We start from the raw sequence: 19,990 nt of genomic DNA on the forward strand, positions 1-19,990 counted from the left end.
AATTGAAGTCTGAAATTAGCTACAATTAGGTAACTAACTAATTATATGCTTTAATTTCAGGTCATCCAAGTAAGATTATTTTATATTTGTTTCAGAATGCTTCAATCTATGATAACTGAAAATTTCATTCAGTTCTCTTAATTTTTAAGAAAGTTATGGGCTTTTGACTGTTCACGATCACAGCTTTTTTGTTATGTCCATAGAAAATCAATAGGGAACAAGATGCTCATTTCCCAGTATGAAAATGGCCATAACTTTTTAAATACTTGAGATATGAAAGTGAATTAGGTGTCAAATTAAACTTATTTTTATGCTTTATCTGATGGGATAAATTACAGACTTGATTTTTAAAATCTCAAAATTTTGTAACATTGCTAGTGTCACTCTGTGACTCTATTACTTTTTTATGCCAAATATTTAAAGTTACACAGTTGAAAGCAAAATGCTCATTAACACCTAATCTTCAGTTACATTTTCAATGATGCAAAGACAGTACGTAGTAGTGTTCATAAGATTGAAGTACATTATAAACCCATTCTGGACCACATAACACACAATAGGTTTGACATTAAAAAGATGTTTTGCAATCAATTTTTCAATCAATTTTCATTTAACAGGGTAGCTAAACCAGAAGCTACGTTGAAATCAAAATGGGTTGAGGAAATGCAATGCAGATAGTGAGCAACAAATTAATGTATTAGCCTCCTCCATTGCCAGAGTGAGGCCATACGCAAACTGGAGAAACAGCACCTCATATTCTGCTTGCGTAGCTTACAGACATCACCCGTTGTCCTCGTGACCTGCGTGGGTTTTCTCCGGGAACTCTGGTTTCATCCCACACTCCAAAGGCATACAGGTTTGTTGGTTAATTGGCTTGGTAAATTTGTAAATTGTTCCTAGTGTGTGATGGATAGTGTTAATATGTGGGGATCGCTGGTCGGTGCGGACTTGGTGAGCCAAAGGGGCTTGTTTCCGCGTTGCATCTTTAAACTAAACTAAACAATCTGTGCCTCGTGCTAGAACAGCTTTGCACAATTTGACCCAGTCCTCACCTCACTGCCTTTCCCAATAGTTTACCCGAGTTACATCACCTTCAGTCTCACTGTTTTTCTCATCTAATTAGTATCGAGTGTGCCTGCTACTAGATATTAATACTCACCAATAAATCACACTGCTGCCAAAGTGAAGCTGAGAATCGTAGCATTTGGTTCTCACGCAAAGACCAAACATATTGATCATTTCTATTAAACAGCGGCATTAGAACAATATTAATACATTAAAAACAACTCGCTCCACATACCGTCAATAATAAACTTGCTGGTGTCAAGTCCAACGTAATCTAATAATTCAAAAGGACCCATGGGATATCCAGCGCCCAGTTTCATTGCAACATCAATATCTTCCTTTGATCCATGACCTACAAAAAACATCAAAATAAATGTATCAATCTGCTACTTATGTGACTGGACTAACAAAGAGGTATCAAAAAGAAAGTGATGTATAATTCAAAGTATTTTTTACTCAACAGCATGTTAATTGCTCTGATGTATCTTCAGGGCAAGGGCAAATTGTGCAAAGTTCTAACACAAGGCACTTGTCTGAACTGCCCCTGAACTACTTGCTGTATCCTCAAGGTACAAAAGCATCAATTATGTGAATTAAAGTATAAAATAGAGTAAGACACAAAGGACTAGAAACTGCTTTGCATGTGGAAATGTGTACCAAAGTGATGTCAGGCAGTGGAATAGATTGCATCAGTTTCTTCCCAAGACCATAGAGAAGTATGTTCTTACCTGACCAATGTGCATAGAGTTGAGCCTTTGTAAATGGTAGATATCCTGTCCTTTAATGCAGTTTCACCCATCAACTACATATCTTTGTAGAAAGAACGAACTGCCGATGCTGGTTAATCCACAAAAGGACTCAAAGTGCTGGAGTAACATGGAGAGGTGACTTTCGGGTCAAAACATCACCAAATAATGCTGCCTGATCCACTGAGTTACTCCAACCTTGGTGTAACACTATGTATCTTTTCCAGATTTACGTGAGAAGTACATTTAACATGCAATTTCCCATCACTGTAGCAACTCCTGTAGTGGTGGTTCTCATTGAGAGTCACTGCTTCAAGAAGCAGGCTGCATCTACTGATGTGACCATGAGTGATGGATGTGGGAACCCCACTTCACCTATGAACAATGACACAATGTGGTGGCTGCAGTAGGATGATGCGGTTGCCTCCCATTATAGGAGACCTCACATGGAACATGCAGATGTCTGATCCACTGGGTTGGATTCTATGGCTGATTTTAGAGGTAGACTCCCCAGCAAGAGCTAAGGTAAGGATTGGTCCTTCAACTCAAGCTTAAGTAGGCTTTCATCTTTCAGTGAAGGCCTACAATTCCAAGTCGAAGCCTGTGGTGTTCTTTCCACACAATGTGGCCTTCAATTATGTAACAGTAATGCCTAAAAAGTGCTGAGTGCTAAGCAGCCTCTCATTTTGCAATATGCACAAAATCAATTTTGTATTTCCATTCAATCAAGACATACATTAACAGCATGTACTACATTATGGAGACCACAAGGACCAGCAGATGCTGAAATCTTGAGTAAAACATAGTGCTGGAGTAAATCAGCTAGTCAAGCTGCATCTGTGGAGGTAATGGAGGGGTGACATTTTGTGTCATGACCTTCCTGGCCCGAAAAGTCACCTATCCATTCCATCCAGATTCTGCCTGATTCACTGTGTTCCTCCGGCACTTTGTGTATTGCTCATGTAATACATCATTGAATTGACTAGGACTGTGGATGCATAGATCGCTACAGAATTAGTATTTTGGTCAGCGCTTGTTTGCCACTAGTACCCACAGTGAAGTAGTGTCACAGAGTTACTGCTTATTCCTACACGATTACTTTGATCTTTCTCAGCCTGACAGAATATCAAAGCCTAATGCGATCTGATCTTTATCATTCTAAACAAAATAGTATAGTACTACATAAGATTATTTTTTTCACATAGTAGTCAATCCAAGTATAGTTCAGCTTAGTTTTAAGTTACAAACACAGTAACATCCAATTTCTCTCTAGAGAGAGATCCGTTTACTAAAAATATGCATTTTGGTAAATTCATCCCCTGGCATAACATTAATGCAGTCTGGACTGGGAGGATTTATTTTGCAGAGTTAAATACGTTGTTGTTCATCATTATCTGACAAATACATTTCTATTCTGATTAGACTGATAATAATGGAGTCATAAAGAGATACAAAATGGAAACAGGGACCTTTGGCTAATTACAACAACCATCACCCAAACTTTTTTTTTAACGTTAATCTCACCCTCACCCATTTTATTCTCATGTTCTGTCAATTTAACCAAATTTCATTGCATATTTCCTTCAAAATTTGGCACAATCCATACCCTGCCACAAACATATTATATGTTAACTTTTTAAATGGCAATTATAATCTTCAAGACAATCAGGTCCCATTGGTCCATCCAGCCATCTCCTTTATCATCTGCCTGATCAAATCTCGCCATCTGCTCCACACCCATCTCTGACCCGATGCCTGATCTTCTCCACTGAACAAATGCTTGATATATTTGCCATTTAGCTGCCTGACTATATACTGCGATTTTCTGCCTGACGAATCCATACCATCTCTTTTTCCCACAATGTAAATAACCATGGGAGCTCATACATTTGTCACTCCTGCATGCTTCCCAAAGACACATTGAACACCACAGTTTGGGAGATTTTAAATTGGTGTACATTCAGATTTATTATTGTCAAACCTTTTTTCAACCATCTTTTAATTGATCTCAATCTTCTCGATTACAATACACTAAGAACTGTGCTTCTACGATAAAACTTTATTTATCCCAGGAGGGAAATTGAACCGCCAACAGTCATAAAAAACATAAACTACACGAAACATGAAATTAAAGTGAAGAGTGGAAAGGCTTGGGGGATGTGCAAAGATTGAGGAGGGGGAGGGGGGGTTGGGGAGTCAGTCCCAGTCTACCCCATGACAGAAGGGAGAGGAGTTGTAAAGTTTGATAGCCACAGGGAAGAAGGATCTCCTGTGGCATTCTGTCCTACTTCTTGGTAGAACCAGTCTGTTGCTGAAGGTACTCCTCAGGATGACCAGTGTGTCATGGAGGGGGTGAGCTGTATTGTCTAGGATGCCCGCAGTTTGAGGAGCATCGTCCCCTCCAAGACCACCTCCCATGAATCCAATTCCGCCCCCAATACGGAGCCCGCCTTCCTGATGAGTTTGTTGATCCTAATGGCGTGCGCAGCCTTCGCCCTGCTGCCCCAGCACACGACAGGGAAAAGATGGCACTGGCTACCACCGACTGGTAGAACATTGCTGCAGACATTGAAGGCGCGGAGCCTTCTCAAGAAATACAGCTGGCTCTGTCCCTTCTTGTACAGGGCCTCAGCATTCCTGGACTGGTCCAGTTTACTGTCCAGGGACACTCCAAGGTACTGGTAATTCTACATAGGTTCTCTGCAATTCCAAGGTCAATCTGAAGTGTCTAAATGTACCTTTGGTTTCATTCCCTGCCTTCAGCTAATTGCTCTGAAATATTCTATTCCTGAATTTAAATCAAATGAACTCTTCCCCTCGCTGCATTATACTTGATACAGCTGAAGCTTTGCTGTGGTCATATTGTACTGACAGTCGTAAATGTACTTTGATCCTTGCCCAGGCTAAAATAAATAAAGTTAGTCAGAGCGCTGCCTTTTAATTTCAAAGTGAAATCAAACAACTGATACCTTACCCAAGGAAAACCATGGACTTTGAGCCAAGATCTACAAAACCATTTTTTTCCTTCTACTGTGGCAGGAATAGCTGTGTTTTTTATTTTCCTTTCTGCTAATACTGTGGGGCTGAAATCAAAGTCTCTGTTTAAAGAAAGTCCTAGACTGAGTTTTTTTTGAGCCGGTCTAATAAAATATCTAAAAATAGTGGAAACGACTAATTGCCTTATGCAATAACTCAATAGCGGGGAGGAGCGGTTGACAAATTACAACGATGGAGTTAAAGGAGAAGTGAGTACAGGAAAAGTTACAAATTAATGGGAAGGAAAGTTCGAGAAGGGATAAGAGAGTAAGGTCAGGGCCAATGTGACCGGTGTGAGAGGGAAGGTGAATACCGAAGTCAAAGTGTTGTAGATGAATGTGCGAAGTATAAGAAATAAAGTGGATGAGCTTGAGGCTCAGTTAGAGATTGGCAAGTTTGATGTCATGGGAATTACAGAGACATGGCTGCAAGAGGGCCAGGGCTGTGAACTGAATATTCAAGGGTATACGTCCTATCGAAAAGATAGGTGGGCAGAAGGGGTGGGGTGGCTCTGTTGTTAATGAATTAAATTCAGTCCCTTGCGAGGGGTGACATAGAATCAGTAGATGTAGAGTCAGTATGGATAGAACTGAGGAGTTGTAAGGGTAAAAAGACCCTAATGGGAGTTATCTACATGCCCCCAAACAGTAGCCTGGATATAGGGTACAAGTTGAATCAAGAGTTAAAATTGGCATGTAGTAAAGGTAATGTTACGGTTGTTATGGGAGATTTCAACATGCAGGTAGACTGGGGAAATCAGGTTGGTACTGTACACCCCAAGAAAGGGAGTTTGTGGAGTGCCTCTGAAATGGATTCTTAGAGCAGCTTGTACTGGAGTCTACCAGGGAGAAGGCAATTCTGGATTTAGTGTTGTGTAATGAACTGGATTTGATAAGGGAACTCAAGGTAAAGGAGCTAATAGGAGGTAGTGACCATAACATGCTGTTTTAATCTGCAATTTGTGAGGGAGAAGGGAAAATGGGAAGTGTCAGTATTACAGTTTAGCAAAGGGGACTATGGAGGCATGAGGGAGGAGCTGGCCAAAGTTGACTGGAAAGAGACCCTATCAAGGATGACAGTGGAACAACAATCACAGATATTTCTGGGTATAATACAAAAGGTGCTGGATCAGTTGATTCCAAAGAGGAAGATAGTCTAAGGGGAGTAAGAAGCAACTGTGTCTGACAAGGGATGTCAAGGACAGTATAAAAATAAAAGAGAAGAAGTATAACATAACAAAGATGAATGGGAAGCCAGAGGATTGGGAAACTTTTAGAGAAATAGAAGACAACTAAAAAGGCAATACGGGGAGAAAAGATAAGGTACGAAGGTAAGCTAGCCAAGAATACAAAGGAGGATAGTAAAAGCTTATTTAGGTATGTGAAGAGGAAAAAATTAGTTAAGACACATGTGGGTCCCTTGAAGAGAGAAACAGGTGAATTTATTATGGGGAAGCAGGAAATGGCAAACGAGTTGAACAAGTACTTTTATATCTGTCTTCACTAAGGAAGACACAAACAATATCCCAGATGTACTAATGGCCAGAAGACCTAGAGTGACGGAGGAACTGGAGGAAATTCACATTTGGTAGAAAATGGTATTGGGTAGACTGATGGGACTGAAGGCTGATAAATCCCCAGGGTCTGATGGTCTGCATCTCAGGGTACTTAAGGAGGTGGCTCTAGAAATCGAGGACGCATTGGTGATAATTTTCCAATGTTCTGTAGATTCAGGATCAGTTCCAGTGGATTGGAGGGTAGCTAATGTTATCCCCCTTTTTTAAGAAAGGAGGGAGAGAGAAAACAGGGAATTATAGACCAGTTAGCCTGATGTCGGTGGTGGGGAAGATGCTGGAGTCAATTATAAAATATGAAATAGCAGCACATTTGGATAGCAGTAACAGGATCGATCCGAGTCAGCATGAATTTATGAAGGGGACATCATGCTTGACTAATCTTCTGGAATTTTTTGAGGATATAACTCGGAAAATGGACAAGGGAGAGCCAGTGGATGTAGTGTACCTGGACTTTCAGAAAACCTTTGATAAGGTCCCACATAGAATAGAATAGAATAGAATCTTTAATTGCCACGCAACCAGGGTTGGTGGTATTTGGGTTCGGTACATGATGGTACACTGCTTTTGTTACATACCACTAATAACACAGATCACCGTAATAAAGTGCATCCATACCACATCACAAATCACAAATCTCACCAACAATACATAGTGCAAAAGAACAAACAAAGACCATAGACAAGATACTGTATACATCAAAAGTCATATTATTGTCTGATTATTGGACGGAATTGAGAGTTCTTATTGCTGAGGGGAAGAAACTGTTTTTAAAGCGGGTGGTTTTAGTAGCAAGTGACCTGAGGCGCCTCCCCGAAGGGAGAAACTGAAAAAGGTGATTTGCTGGATGGGAGTGGTCCGAGATGATCTTTTTTGCCCGTTTTGAGGTACGTTGGAGATAACTGGAATGGATTGAGTAGGTATGTTGCAAAGCCTACCTGAAGCGTCGTTGAAAATCTGCCGCTGCGGGTGTGCGCGATTTTGGCGCCGTTTAGAAGGGGCGGGTTTAAAACGCGATTTTCTCTAGGCTGTTCAAATCGAAGATGTTCAGCCTAGTTAATTATTAACGAAAAATCGCTGGAAGACCCCGTCGCAAAAGCTATTATTAGGTTTAAAGGCCTTGAATAATAGTTATAGTAGTTTAAAAATCAATCTCTAAACCCGCGACCGCCAGCAACCGCAGGGTCTCATAAAGCAAACCACAGAAGGTAGGTTGTATATTTTTACATTAAAAAGGGCTTCTAAAGATCCCTTTATACAAAGTTTAATATTGCGAGTAGCTCATTTTGGGCCCATTATATCGCGCAGTATTTTTCTGGGCATTTGGGGCACAAATCTACCGCAATGTGAACGTTCTAAACCAGCGCGTTCCACAGGGACCCACTGGAAAGCTGATTTAAATGGGCATTTATTTACAGCAATTGAACACTGAATTCCTTCCATTTGGCCTATAAATTAATGTAAATGAGATTTAAAAATCATGTTTTATTGTGAATTATTTGTGAATATTATTTGGACATTTAGGCTATTTAAAAATGTTAATCATTTATTAAGAAATGGATAGATGTTTAGATCTAGTAATTGAAGTCTGAAATTAGCTACAATTAGGTAACTAACTAATTATATGCTTTAATTTCAGGTCATCCAAGTAAGATTATGTTATATTTGTTTCAGAATGCTTCAATCTATGATAACTGAAAATTTCATTCAGTTCTCTTAATTTTTAAGAAAGTTATGGGCTTTTGACTGTTCACGATCACAACTTTTTTGTTATGTCCATAGAAAATCAATAGGGAACAAGATGCTCATTTCCGAGTATGCAAATGGCCATAACTTTTTAAATACTTGAGATATGAAAGTGAATTAGGTGTCAAATTAAACTTATTTTTATGCTTTATCTGATGGGATAAATTACAGACTTGATTTTTAAAATCTCAAAATTTTGTAACATTGCTAGATTGAGGGGAGGGGGGAGTTGATGATCCTGGAGGCCTTGGAGACAATGCGTTGTATTCTGTGTAGTGAGTGACTATCGGTGTTACCGTACCAGACTGTGATTGAGGAGGTGATGATGCTTTCAATGATTGATTGATAGAAACGGACCAGGAGGTGTTTATCGACTCTGAACTTTTTGAGCTGTCTGAGGAAATATAGGCGTTGTTGACCTTTCTTGATGACGTGGTCTGCATTGATGTGCCATTTTAGATTATTGGAGATATAGGTGCCTAGAAACTTAAATGAGTTTGTGGAGGTTATGTGGGCAAAATTAGAACACATGGTATTGGTGTTAGGGTACTGACATGGATAGAAAATCGATTGGCAGACAGGAAACAAAGAGTAGGGATTAACGGGTCCCTTTCAGAATGGCAGGTAGTGACTAGTGAAATACCGCAAGGTTCGGTGCTGGGACCACAGCTATTTACAATATACATTATTGATTTAGATGAAGGGATTATAAGTAACATTTGCAAATTTGCAGATGACACAAAGCTGGGTGGCAGCATCTACTGTGAGGAGAATGCTATGAGGATGCAGGGTGACTTGGACAGGTTGGGTGAGTGGGCAGATGCATGGCAGATGTAGTTTAATTTTGGATAAATGTGAGGTTATCCACTATCGTGGCAAGACTGGGCTGTCAGATTATTATCTGAATGGTGTCAAGTTGGGAAAAGGGGAAGTACAAAGAGATCAGGGGGTCCTTGTTCATCATTCACTGAAAGGAAGCATACAGGTACAGCAGGCAGTGAAGAAAGCTAATGGCATGTTGGCCATCATAATAAGAGGAGTTGAGTATAGGAGCAAAGAGGTCCTTCTACAGTTGTACAGGGCCCTGGTGAGACCACACCTGGAGTATTGTGTGCAGTTTTGTTCTCCAAATTTGAGGAAGGACATTCTTGTTATTGAGGGAGTGCAGCGTAGGTTCACGAGGTTAATTCCCGGGATGGCGGGACTGTCATATGTTGAAAGAATGGGGTGACTGGGCTTGTATACACTGGAATTTAGAAGGATGAGAGGAGATCCTAGTGAAACATAATATTATTAAGGGATTGGACACTCTAGAGGCAAGAAACATGTTTCTGATGTTGGGGTAATGCAGAACTAGGAACCACAGTTTAAGAATAAGGGGTATGCCATCTAGAACAGAGATGAGGGAAAACGTTTTCACCCAGAGACTTGTGAATCTGTGGAATTCTCTGCCTCAGAAGGCGGTGGAGGTCGATTCTCTGGATGCTTTCAAGAGAGAGTTAGATAGAGCTCTTAAAGATAGCAGAGTCAAGGGATATGGGGAGAAGGCAGGAACAGGGTACTGATTGTGGATGATCAGCCATGATCACCGTGAATGGTGGTTCTGGCTCCGGGCCGAATGGCCTACTCCTGCACCTATTGTCTAATAGAGATGCTCAGTCTCACTGGCAGAACGATACGAGGGTAATGGGATGCACTGGAGGTGGACCAAGCAATGCAGAAAATGTAAGTTGCTGAGAGCAAATTTGCCAACATAAAATTGGAGATGTTAAACACCCATAAAGGAGTGCTAGAGTCTCACAAATATTACGGCTCTTGTGGGAGCCATAGCTTGTTTAATTGTGTTTTTATGTCACTACCCACCAGCCTGGTGAGAGGCAAGCTTCAGCAGATTAGGTGCACAGTGTGCAATATTTCAACACCTGTGCTATGTTAAAACAACGGTTTTCCTACAGAGGTAAAGGGGAAAAAAAAAATAGAGAACAATTTGTGAAATAGAGCTGAATCTGAAATAATAGATTTCCATGACCTAACTTGTAATTAACCCTGTATGGCTTAAATTATCACTACCTCTCTCATGCAGCCGGACAGCTTCCAACATATACGGTACCAGAAGCCGATTCACAATAAACCCAGGAGTGTCCTGATGAAAGAACAGATTCAAGTCAAGTCAAGTCACTTTTATTTCTATAGCACATTTAAAAAATAACTCTCGTTGGCCAAAGTGCTTTACAATTGGTGGAGGTACTAACGTTATACAACATTGGTTCATAGAATAAGTACATACATAAATACATACATATAGCCCTCCCTCAGAGGACATCATGAAAGGCTTGAGAGTAAAGATGAGTTTTAAGTCTCAACAAAGGAGTCGATGGAGGGGGCAGTTCTGATGGGAAGAGGGATGTTGTTCCACAGTCTAGGAGCTGCAACCGCAAAGGCGCGGTCGCCCCTGAGCTTATGACTAGACCGCGAGATGTTCAGTAACCCCAAGTCGGCCGATCTGAGGTGGTCTGAGGCAATCTGAGGTGGTGTGGTGGGTAAGCAGACTTTTGATCTAGGTGGGGGCAAACCCGTTAAGGGCTTTGTAGACTAAATGATATGATTGAATGCCAAAGCTTTACTATGCTTTACAAGAGTTTTATTACAATGATAAAATAGATTTTTATTATATATTGCACCAGATCAAAAACACGACCACAAACGATCAAAAATATTTTACCCAGGAGTAAGTGAAAGTTCTGCATTCACATTTGGAATTCTTAGAGAGAGAAAGCGTTTGGCCCACTGTGTCCAGACTGATCATTGATCACCCATTTACACTCAATCTACACAAATCTAATCCAATTTTATTGTCTCCCAATATTCATTAATTCCCCCAGATTCCACCACACACCTCCACACAATGGGCAATTTACAGAGGCCAAGTAACCTACAAGCCTACACATCTTTGGGATGTGGGGGGACCTGACCACCTGAAGGAAACGTACGCAGTCAAAGGGAGAACTAGCAATCTCTAATCACAGAAAGCACACGGATCTCTGCCGCGTGAGGCAGCAGTGCTCCCAGCTGCACCACTGTCTGCCTACAATCACATACAATTAGAACAAAATATCTAAAAATAAGAGCAAGGAAAGTAAAAGTGCGCATTCCTTAATGCCTTTGTGACTAAGGATAAGTTCAAGCCCTAAAGGTACTTCATGGATGAGCAAAAATATTTGTGGGAATACTCAGGCTTTTCAATGTTGAAAGGAAATATCTGTTCTTCTTTTATCATTTTGTTTTCCTCAGCAAAGCACTGGAATGCCAAGGTCCCAAGATGTAATTTGACTGTTTGCAAAGGAATGGGAATGGGAACATGCAGGAAGAGTTTCAGCTTTTGTTTGCTTCCAACAGCTCAACATACAGTATGAACCCAGAGTTCTGCTCATGATTTTATATCCATTTTATTCAGTATTAACTCTCAAGGATTCCAACATTACATTAGCGAGCAAATCTACATTCTCGCCGGCAGCATAATTGTAAGGACAATTGCAATTATTTTCTATTACTCACTTAGAAGCATTGAAACAGTCTGAGCCCAACTGGTCAATGCAAGCCTATGTAGAACAGCCTATATAAAGCAAGCTACAACCTGTCTCCGACTAACCATATTAGTATAATTGTCTCCTCCTTTCTTCCACGTGATTATTTAACTTTTTAAGGGCCTGTCCCACTTACGCGATGTCCCATGTGACGCCTGTATGGTCGTGAGTAGTCGCCCAAAGAGTCGTACCTTTTTCTGGTCGCCGCTGGATTTTCAACATATTGAAAATTTTCGGCGACCTGCTGCAACTATGGCTGGTGCTGGCAGTCGCTGAAAAAAATCGTGTAAGTGGGACAGGCCCTTTAGATTCATAGTCATAGAGGGATACAGTGTGGAAACAGGCCCTTCAGCCCAACTCGCCCACACTGGCCAACAATGTCCCAGCTACACTAGTCCCACTTGCCTGTGCTTGGTCCATATCCCTACAAACCTGTCCTAGCCATGTACCTGTCTAACTGTTACTTAAACTATAGGATATTCCCAGCCTCAACTACCTCCTCTGGCAGCTTGTTCCAAACACCCACCATCCTTTGTGTGAAAAGGTTACCCCTCAGATTCCTATTAAATCTTTTCCCCTTCACCTTGAACCTATGTCCTCTGGTCTTTGATTCCCCTACTGGGCAAATGACTGCATCTACCCGATCTATTCCTCTCATTATTTTATATACCTCTATAAGATCTCCCCTCATCCTCCTGCGCTCCATGGAATAGAGATGCAGCCTAGTCAACCTCTCCTTATAGCTAACACCCTCTAGTCCTAGCAACATCATTGTAAATATTTTCTGAACCCTTTCAAGCTTGACAATATCTTTCCTATAACATGGTGTCCAGAACTGAACACAATATTCTAAATGCGGTCTCACCAACGTCTTATACAACTGCAACATGACCTCCCAACTTCTATACTCAATACTCTGACTGATGAAGGTCAATGTGCCAAAAGCCTTTTTGACCACCTTATCTACCTGCGACTCAACCTTCAAGGAAACATGCACCTTCACTCCTAGATCCCTCTGCTCTACAACACTACCCAGAGGCCGACCATTTACTGTGTAGGTCCAGCCCTTGTTATATGTCCCAAAATATAACACCTCACACTTCTCTGTATTAAATTCCATCAACATTTCTGCTGCCCACCTGGCCAATCGATCCAGATCCTGCTGCAATCTTTCACAAACATCTTCACTATCTGCAAAATCTCTAATTTTTGTATCGTCAGCACACTTGCTAATCTTGCCCTGTATGATTCTCACCCAAATCGTTGATGTAGATGATAAACAGTAACGGGCCCAGCACTGAACCCACTAGTCACAGGCCTCCAGTCCGAGAAGCAACTTTCCACCATCACCCTCTGCTTCCTTCCATGGAGCCAATCCATTCAGCTATCTCTCCTTGGATCCTATGCGATCTAACCTTCCAGAGAAGTCTACCATGCAGAACCTTATCGAATGCCTTACTGAAGTCCATGTACACAACATCTACAGCTCTGCCCTCATCAACCTTTTTGGTCACTTCTTCACTGATAAGTCAGATTTGCCACATTTTCCACCCTCCAGATTTACAACATTTACCACCCTACAGTCTTCCGGCACCTCTCCTGTATTTAAGGACGACTCGTAAATTTCAACCAGGGCTCCCCAATTTCTTCTCTAGTTTCCTGCAATGTCCTCGCATATATCTGATCAGGCCCTGGAGATTTGTCTACCTTCAAACACGACAGTACCTTCAGTACTTCTTCGACAGTAACCCTGACTGCTCTAAAGACACTTCCAGTAACTGCTCCAATTTCCTCCGTCCAACTGTCTTTCTCCTGTTCTTAAAACATACGTTGCTGTCTGTCTTAATAAATATCGGTAAATTTATTCGTAGTCCTGACTTTCCTGCTGAATTTATTAGTGACAACCTTGTATTCATGATCTCCAGTTCTGGACTCTCCATTATAGAAATACCTACCCTTCCCTTGCAGAATTTTAAAGCCTTATATGTTCCCACTCAGTCTTCCATTTTTAATACAAAAGTACCTTTTCATCCTCTCCATTTAATACTGAACTCTCAGTTCGAGAACCATTATTGTGATTTTTTTTTTAATTCCCTTGCCCCCAATGCCTTGCATACTTTTTGGATTATGGATATCAGAACCATGCATCATTGGTTAAATTAAAATCTGATATATTTATCATAATTTCTCTGCTTTTCCAGCCATCATTAAAAATAAATTCTCATTTACCAGGTTGTTTTAGCCCTTCTCACATATTTTATTTCCCCTCTTCCTTACAGTTCTATACTTGTCATAATGTTACCACAGCTCCACTTTCAGTAATCTATTCATTTACAGAACATTATTCATAAAGACATTCTATAAATATAGTTATTTATTTTATGCTTTTACCCATCTCAAATTTGAAGACTTCTCAAAGCTCAATTCTCAATGAACTACTTTTTGCATCAGTGATATTGGATCAGATTATTTTCTCCTCACTAAAATTACCATTTTCCAAATCCAATCCTGAGAAGTCTTAAACTTTTCTATGATTCTGTCAAATGCAATCGTCACTGATAAGTAAGAACGTAAAAATATAAGCAGGAGTAATCTATCAGGCCTTTGCACCTACGTCAACATTAAGTAAGGCCATCTCATCTCATAGTCATTATGAATACGAGTCATTCTCATACAGTGCCCTCCTTAATGTTTGGGACATTTATTTATTTGCCTCCGTACTCACTACTTGAGATTTGTAATAGAAAAAATCACATGTGGTTAAAGTGCACATTGTCAGATTTTAATAAAGGCCATGTTTATACATTTGGTTTCACCATGTAGAAATTACAGCAGTGTTTATACATAGTCCCTCCCCCCCCCCCCCCCCATTTCAGGGCACCATAATGTTTCGGACACAGCAATGTTATGTAAATGAAAGCAGTCATGTTTAGTATTTTGTTGCATATCCTTTGCATGCAATGACTGCTTAAAGTCTGTGATTCATGGACATCACCAGTTGGTGGGTGTCTTCTCTGGTGATGCTCTGTCAGGCCTGTATTGCAGCCATCTTTAGCTTATGCTTGTTTTGGGAGCTAACCCCCCTGCATTGTTAATTCAGAAACAATGGTTCTGAACTTAAAGAAAGGTAACTTGAGGGTATGAGACGTGAATTGGCCAAGATTGACTGGCAATTAATTCTAAAAGGGTTGACGGTGGATATGCATTGGAAGACATTTAAAGACTGCATGGATGAACTACAAAAATTGTTCATCCCAGTTTGGCAAAAGAATAAATCAGGGAAGATAGTGCATCCGTGGATAACAAGGGAAATCAGGGATAGTATCAAAGCGAAGGATGATGCGTACAAATTAGCCAGAAAAAGCAGCATACCAGAGGACTGGGAGAAATTCAGAGACCAGCAGAGGAGGACAAAGGGCTTAATTAGGAAAGGAAAAATAGATTATGAAAGAAAACTGTCAGGGAACATAAAAACTGACTGCAAAAGTTTTTATAGATATGTGAAAAGAAAGAGATTAGTTAAAACAAATGTAGGTCCCTTGCAGTCAGAAACAGGTGAATTGATCATGGGAAACAAGGATATAGCGGACCAATTGAATAACTACTTTGGTTCCGTCTTCACTAAGGAAGACATAAATAATCTGCCGGAAATAGCAGGGGACCGGGGGTCAAAGGAGTTGGAGGAATTGAGTGATGAGGAATGTTCCTTCTCTCCTCCATACTTTGCTCTTGCCGTCACTCTGATATAAGTTAATCTTTATCTCATCTGTCCACAAGACCTTTTTTTAGAACTGTGGTTGCTATTTTAAGTACTTCTTGGCAAACTGTAACCTGGCCATCCTATTTTTGCGGCTAAGCAGTGGTTTGCATCTTGCAGTGTAGCCTCTGTATTTCTGTTCATGAAGTCTTCTGCGGACAGTGGTCATTGACAAATCCACACCTGACTCCTGAAGAGTGTTTCTGATCTGTCGGACAGGTGTTTGGGGATTTTTCTTTTTATTATAGTCTTCTGTCATCAGCTGTGGAGGTCTTCCTTGGCCTGCCAGTCCCTTTGCGATTAGTAAGTCACCATGGCTCTCTTTCTTCTTAATGATGTTCCAAACAGTTGATTTTGGTAAGCCTAAGGTTTGGCTGATGTCTCTAACAATTTTATTCTTGTTTCTCAGTCTCATAATGGCTTCTTTGACTTTCATTGGCACAACTTTGGTCCTCATGTTGATAAACTTTAAAAGTTTTCAAAGGTGATGGAAAGACTGGAGGAAAGACTAGGTGCTGAGAGCTCTCTTCTACCTGCATTAAGGAGGCAATTAAATACACCTGAGCAATTACGAATGCCTGTGGAGCCATGTGTCCCAAACATTATGGTGGCCTGAAATTGAGGGACGATTCAGATTCAGATTCAATTTTAATTGTCATTGTCAGTGTAAAGTACAGAGACAACGAAATGCATGAACACTGCTGTGATTTCTACATGGTGAAACCAAAATGTATAAAAATTGGCCTTTAATAAAATCTGACAATGTGCACTTTAACCACATGTGATTTTTTTTCTATTACAAATCTTAAATTGTGGCATACAGAGACAAATAAATAAATGATGGGTCTTTGTCCCAAACATTATGGAGGGCACTGTAATTCCCTTCATATCCAATAATCTATCTGTCCCTGTCTTTAATGTACTCAGCAATGAAACTCCAAAGCCCTCTTACAAAGATAATTCTTAAGATTCACTCCCTTCTGAAGATTATTTTTATCATTGTGGTAAATAGCTGACTTCTTATTGAGATCCCCAATTGCAAACCATTCTAGACAGGAGATATAATATTTGTGGATCTATCCAGTTTAACCAATTAAGAAAGTCATCTTTCACTCTTTGAGCTTGGTCTGCTTAATCTCTACATATTGGACAACCTTCCCATCTCAGGAATCAATTTGATGAACCCTAAGTTTGCTCCTTCTGTCACAAGTACACCCTTTCTTGGGTGGGGAGGTGGAACCTGTCCACAATATCCCAGCTGCAAACTCACCAGTCTAATGTAATTCCAGTAAATTCTACACAAATCCTCTTACAAGGCAGCTCAACGTACCAAAAATAGTCCACCTATTCCCTACACAATGTTTTCTGTCCATTAACTAATCCTCACTTCACACGTCAACTCCATAAACAAATGTTGCCTCTTGCACGGCACCTTATCGAAGCCTCTCTGATAATTCAAATACATCACATACACTGCGGCTCCCTCTTACTTATTCTGGGATTCAACTTCCAACAGAACCTTCAAACATGACTTCCCATCAATAACCCAGAAGGAAGTATCAGGTCGAAAATGAGGAGCCATTTCTCAGGCTAACTTTGCATCTCACTATAACTGTGAAGGAGGCCCCAGGTTGGTAGGTCGGAGTGAGAGTGGAATTGAGAATTAAAGGGACAGGTAGCAGGAAGCTCAGACTCCTGCGGATTGAATGCAGATGATTCACAAGGACGTCACGAACCTGTGTTTGGTTTCTCCAATGTAGAAGAAATCACAATGTGAGCACCAAGTGCAAATGAAACACTGCTTCACTTGAAAGGATTCGTTGATTCCATGGATAATCAGAAAAATAGCTAACAGGGCAATGTCATTTCTCCTGTGGTTGTGTGCTTAACTGCTACAAGAAGGGTGATGTTTGGTGGTGATGAAAGAGAAGACCAGGAGGTCCCAATGGGAAAAGTCCCTTCAAAATGCTGAAAGGGAATTAAGTAGAGAGGAAGGGAAGATCTCTCTATCCCAGAAATTAATTTGTAATTTCTTTACCACTGCAGTATCAAGATGGCCGATTATGGAAGATAGAGTTAATGGATATGGAAGAAACCTACCTTACAAGCCACAGGTTTTTTCCCCAATGCTTTGGTGAAATTCATTAATGCTTCGAATGTCTGCTGGCTGGTCTCTGGAGTCTGAATCACCTAATCAAAAGGATTAAAAGACACATTAAAATAAGTCTAATTGTTAACAAAATTCTCATCCACAGAACAGTTTATCAACCCTTGATTCTAGTGATACAATTTTTTAATGGAATAATTTAATTTGAGTGTTTAGTGTAAAAACAACTGAACTTAACAAAATAGTATTGATTAAAAACAGAAAAAATACTGTTAACTTTGATTAATATTATAATTTTCATTGAACTATTCAAGTGTAGGATTCTACATGCCCCATTTTTCCTGGAAGCTGATTAGACACATAACGTAAGGAACAGACACAGTTAAACAAAGCTGTGCGAGACAACTGATGCCAAAGCGTAAGAAAGAAGGTGGTTAATAAATTATCCATGCAGAGCAAAACTGAGATTTCTTTCAGGAAAAGAGAAGGATCACAGGAATCCGCTGAAGTCTTTAGAAGTAGTGAAGTGTTTGATAAGGAAAATATGGAGCAATTTCTGCTTCTGGGGGAAGATCTAAACACGTCACCAATTAAACCAATAGCTTATTTGAAACTTTACTAGAATGCAATTATAAGATATAAACAGAAATGGAAGCTGGAGCAAATAACACTGGCAGAGAAAACAATGGAGGGTTGTGTTGATAACATTGATTTAAGAGAGGAGGAGGAGCCATTAGTAGAATACAAATATTAACATAGACATACATGGCTGGCTTTATGGTGGAAACTATGTAAAATGTGATACCAATAAATCGTGTTCAGTTCAAGTTGCATTCATTCTAATATGCAAAGGTTCACCGAGGTACAGGTACAATGAAAATTGTAGCTTGCATCAGTATCACAGGCACATCGACTCAGACAAATGCACAAACACAAAATACATGTAAATCATTAGTCATGCTATTCCTATGAAAAAAATGAATTCAATCAATATAATAGAAGGAATATGGGGTTAGCTTAAAGTTTCTTCATTTTATTTATTTCCATTGGTCCTTCAATTAATTTGTAAACAATAGAAACAAACCTCCACCAACTTCATCAAGGGTACAGGATTGAAAAAATGGAGCCCACCAAATCGATCCAGTCTTGTTGTAGCGCTTGCCATTTCACCAATTGAGAGAGATGAAGTGTTGCTGGCAAAAATAGTATTCCTATCAGAAAAGGAAAGAAAACAAATGATTTCTTCATAGCAACAAAATACATTTTTATCCCTTTGGGGGAGGCCAGAATGTAGTGTTCATTCTATGCTGCCCTTGAGAAGATGATGGTGAGCTGATTTTTTTTTAAACAAATGCAGTCTGTGTGTTGACAATTCCCTGACAATGTTGCTAGGCAGGGAGTTTCAGGATCATGATGCAGCGAGAAGGAAAGAAGAGTGAAGGAATATTTTCCATTAATAGAGTGAAAGGAATTGGCCATATAGGACTGAGACGAGGAAAAACCTTTTCCACCTAGAGAGATGTGAATCTGTGGAATTATCTGCCACAGAAGGCAGTGGAGGCCAATTCACTGGATGTTTTCAAGAGAGTTAGATTTAGCACTTAGGGCTAAAGGAATCAAGGGATATGGGGGAAAAAGCAGGAACAGGTTACTAATTGTGGATGATCAGCCATGATCATATTGAATGATGCAGGGCTCTCGCTTAACTTAGAAGGCAGTCGGTGCAGAATGGATGGATTGAGGCAGGTGAATTAGTACGTGTTGTTTGGAGTAGGTAAAATTGTGAGGAGAGAGCACAGGGGATGTCAGTGATGTTGAATGGGGGGGTTCAGTACGGGATGGATGGGGTAGACAAAAGTGCTGGAGAAACTCAGCGGGTGAGGCAGCATCTATGGAGCGAAGGAAATAGGCAACGTTTCGGGTCGAGACCCTTCTTCAGACTGTTCCCCCCATTCTTCTTGAATGGGAGGATCTCCGGAAGTGGCGGCGCTGGTGAACGGCTGCGGCTCGCCTGCAGTCCGTTTTTTTTTACTTTTTTGTGTTGTTTTTTTCGTTTTGTCTAGTTAAGTTTTTGTTTTTTAGGTTGTGTTTATGTGGGGGGGGGGGGGGTGGGGGGTGGGGGGTTGAAACAGGGCTTGCTGTCTCTCCCTTCGGGGGAATGCGACTTTTTTGTCGTATCCCCCTTCTCTGCCTCCGTCTGCGCTGAGGCCTAATGGCGGAGCTGGCGACCTCGTGGCTCCGGAGGCAGAGCCTGTCAGGACTCGCCCTGGGCTCGCTCCCATGAGGGCGGTCCGGCTCGGGGCTGGAACGGCGCTCCCGTGAGGGGCTGTGACGTTCCCGTCGGGGCGGCCCAGCCCGAGGGTGGAACGGCACTCA

The 19,990-nt window shown here is 40.8% G+C and overlaps 1 protein-coding gene across 1 annotated transcript in view; it reads right to left on the reverse strand.

Annotated features, from left to right (window-relative positions):
• hadh (hydroxyacyl-CoA dehydrogenase) overlaps positions 1–19,990 on the reverse strand; it is a 41,731-nt gene that overhangs the window by 7,467 nt on the left and 14,274 nt on the right. The window contains exons 4-7 of the mRNA XM_033022113.1: positions 18,699–18,825; positions 17,608–17,697; positions 10,237–10,309; positions 1,301–1,417 (exon numbers count right to left, since the gene is read on the reverse strand). Of these exons, the coding sequence (XP_032878004.1) occupies positions 1,301–1,417; positions 10,237–10,309; positions 17,608–17,697; positions 18,699–18,825 (407 nt within the window). The remainder of the gene's footprint in view (positions 1–1,300; positions 1,418–10,236; positions 10,310–17,607; positions 17,698–18,698; positions 18,826–19,990) is intronic.

Source organism: Amblyraja radiata, chromosome 1 (assembly GCF_010909765.2).
Source record: "Amblyraja radiata isolate CabotCenter1 chromosome 1, sAmbRad1.1.pri, whole genome shotgun sequence".
NCBI lineage: Eukaryota > Metazoa > Chordata > Chondrichthyes > Rajiformes > Rajidae > Amblyraja > Amblyraja radiata.